This window comes from Poecilia reticulata, unplaced genomic scaffold (genome assembly GCF_000633615.1).
Source record: "Poecilia reticulata strain Guanapo unplaced genomic scaffold, Guppy_female_1.0+MT scaffold_1103, whole genome shotgun sequence".
In the NCBI taxonomy this organism is placed as follows: Eukaryota; Metazoa; Chordata; class Actinopteri; order Cyprinodontiformes; family Poeciliidae; genus Poecilia; species Poecilia reticulata.
In genome coordinates this window covers 1,819-4,377 of record NW_007615842.1, presented here as the reverse complement: position 1 = coordinate 4,377, position 2,559 = coordinate 1,819, and the positions used below count along the sequence as shown (strand labels likewise).

The following is a 2,559-nucleotide window of genomic DNA, read 5'->3' as shown; positions in this document are numbered from 1 at the left end:
CAGGTGAGTTCAGGAGGTGAGTTTGGACAGGGAGTGAAAGCTGAGCAGGTTACAGTGACAGACTGATGCTCCTTCAGGTCAGAGGGAACATTAATGCTGGGACTCCAAGGAGAATCTGGGGATTCACATGTTAAATAGTAAATGCATTAAAATCTATAAACATACATTGTCTCAGATTTTTGAAAGCTGGTTTTGTCATCATCGCATGTACAGTGCCTTGAACAAGTTTTTTTTTTCTATTTTGTCACATTGCCACTGAAAAGACGATATTCTGGAAACAAACAAACAGATTTTATGCAGTAAGTCAAAGTATCAGTTGTAAAGTTGAAGGGATGTAAGTAAGGCACAAACAAAACAGCAGGTCAGAGGGTTGATGTGAAGATGGACTGAACTAAACACAAGACAATCCTGGTAGAAAACCAGAGTGGAAGCTGCCAAACACTTGAGACTTGTCCCGCAGGATTACAACACCAACCCACAAAGTCTTGTGGTTCTAATTGCAGCTGGTGGCGGTTTTACAAACTGTTGACTCAGGGGAACTGAATGCATGCAGCACTTTTCAGATGTTAATCGAATATTTTAAAAATTGTGTCATTTTCCTTCAAAAAATAGGGACTGTTGTATTTTGGTCTAGATTTTAACATAAAAACCTGGTACGAAAACATTGACGTTTGTGGCTGCAACAGGATAAAATGTGGGAGAAGAGTTGTGGATACTTTTTTCAAGGCACAAGATAAAAACAACATTTTGAATTAAGTGTTTTGAAAAACAAACAAGCAAGAAAAAAATCTATTTTTGTAATACTGGAGGTAATAACGTTGTGTTGGAAGTCACAAAGTGGACAGCATAAGCAAAAAATAAAGCATTATGTTCCAACTGAATTAACTTTTTAAATATTTGACTTAAATTAGTGATGCATTTTAACATTCTTCCTCATTTTAACGTCATTCATTAAATAACAGAAAACTGCCTTACCTTTTATATTTATTTGAAGAGCATCACAAATAGCCGAAGCCTTAAATTGACCGTGTTCAATTCTAAAGTAATATGTGTCTGCGTGTCTTTGGTTTATGCCTGAAAACAAAGTGGTGCAGTTTTTCCCCTTCAGATCGCCAGTTATGGTCATGGGATAGACGCTCGTTTTCTCACTGCTGTTGAAAATCACATTTTGTGGAAATGTCGAGAAACTTGGGTTACTTTTCATCCAAACTCCGATAAGTTTTCCACTGGAAAAGCTGCCTTCATTTTTAGCTGTGAAGCTACAGGGAATATGTAAACAGGATCCGTTCAGAGCCTCCATCAGTGTCGGTGCGGTAATGAACAGGCCCGCATCATCAACACAACCAATCACAGAGCCTGCAAAACCAGTCACAACCATAGTTACCTAAAAAGTAATAAGTACTTCTTATTGCCGCTTTTATCACAATAACACCACAACATATTATATTATAGATATAGAAATATAAAAATAAGATAGTTTGCTGCTCGGTTATGTTTCTCCAAATGCAATAAAATAGATTGTTTGTAATAGAGATATCACACTCTGATCTAATTTCAAACCACAACAATTTTTTACATATTCTTGGCATGAATTTAGTCATACAATTTGGTAACTATGAACTTAGCTACCAGCTTACTGATCCAACTTATTTCCGCTATAAATTAATTTACATTATTTGACCGAATTGTGTCACAGAAGTAGGTAACACAAACTGGAAATGGTTGAAATGAACACGCACACAAAAAAAAACACTTACTCGAAAAAAACAGGACACTCAGTAACATTTTGTCCATCATGATGGATGACTGTCAGTACAAGAAGAAAAAACTTAGTTAATGATCTTTTTTTTTTATTTTTTTTTTACAAAAATCCATAGTAACCACCAAAGTATAATTTTCTGCCAGACATAGAAATTGCTCTTACCAAATGTCTGCACTGCCACACTGGAGAAATAAACCTGAATAAAGGAATGAGGAGTAGAAGTGATGGCCACTAACTGCATCCACTGTTCAGATGTCCTTGTGTAAATTTAGACAGACTGTTAAAAACAGGAAGTTGTCACGCATCGGCGAGAAAATTAGTTGTGCATCTTTCAGTGATTTCAGAGATTGGAGTTATTTGTCCTGAACACATTTTGCCATATCCCATAGCCTCTCTTATCCTTATTTATTTATTTTAAAGCAGAAAATCACAGAATCCAACTTTTAATTACTGTACTGTCAAGATTTTTTTTTTTTTTCTTGACCAAACCAACAATAAAAATAGGCTCTTTGAAAAATCATCATATTTATTGTAATCTTCACAACATGCTAAAAACAAAATGTTTACTTAAGAAAAAGAAAACATTAGCACTCAAAATGTTGGCACAAATATAACGCTATAGAATCGTAGGTCTGTATCACACTCGCCATACACACTTAGAACTTTGTTTCCTCATTTTAATCCCCATTTAAAATCTGTTGTCTTTGTGAGTATTAATTTTTCACCACCAAATAAAGACAAATGCAACTCTCAAAGTTACAAATGGACCCAGTTAGAAACACATTATGTATTTATTT

General features: G+C 35.0%; 1 protein-coding gene across 1 annotated transcript; it reads right to left on the bottom strand.

Moving 5' to 3' along the window:
* Positions 1-5: 5 nt before the first annotated feature.
* Positions 6-2,030, bottom strand: LOC108166074 (sialic acid-binding Ig-like lectin 9; the record flags this gene model as incomplete). The annotated part of the gene is made up of 4 exons (XM_017303629.1): positions 1,925-2,030; positions 1,758-1,806; positions 976-1,356; positions 6-115 (listed from the first exon to the last, which is right to left on the bottom strand). Coding segments are annotated over exons 2-4 (531 nt in total), but the record flags the coding sequence as incomplete, so codon positions are not given.
* Between the last annotated feature and the right edge of the window lie 529 nt (positions 2,031-2,559).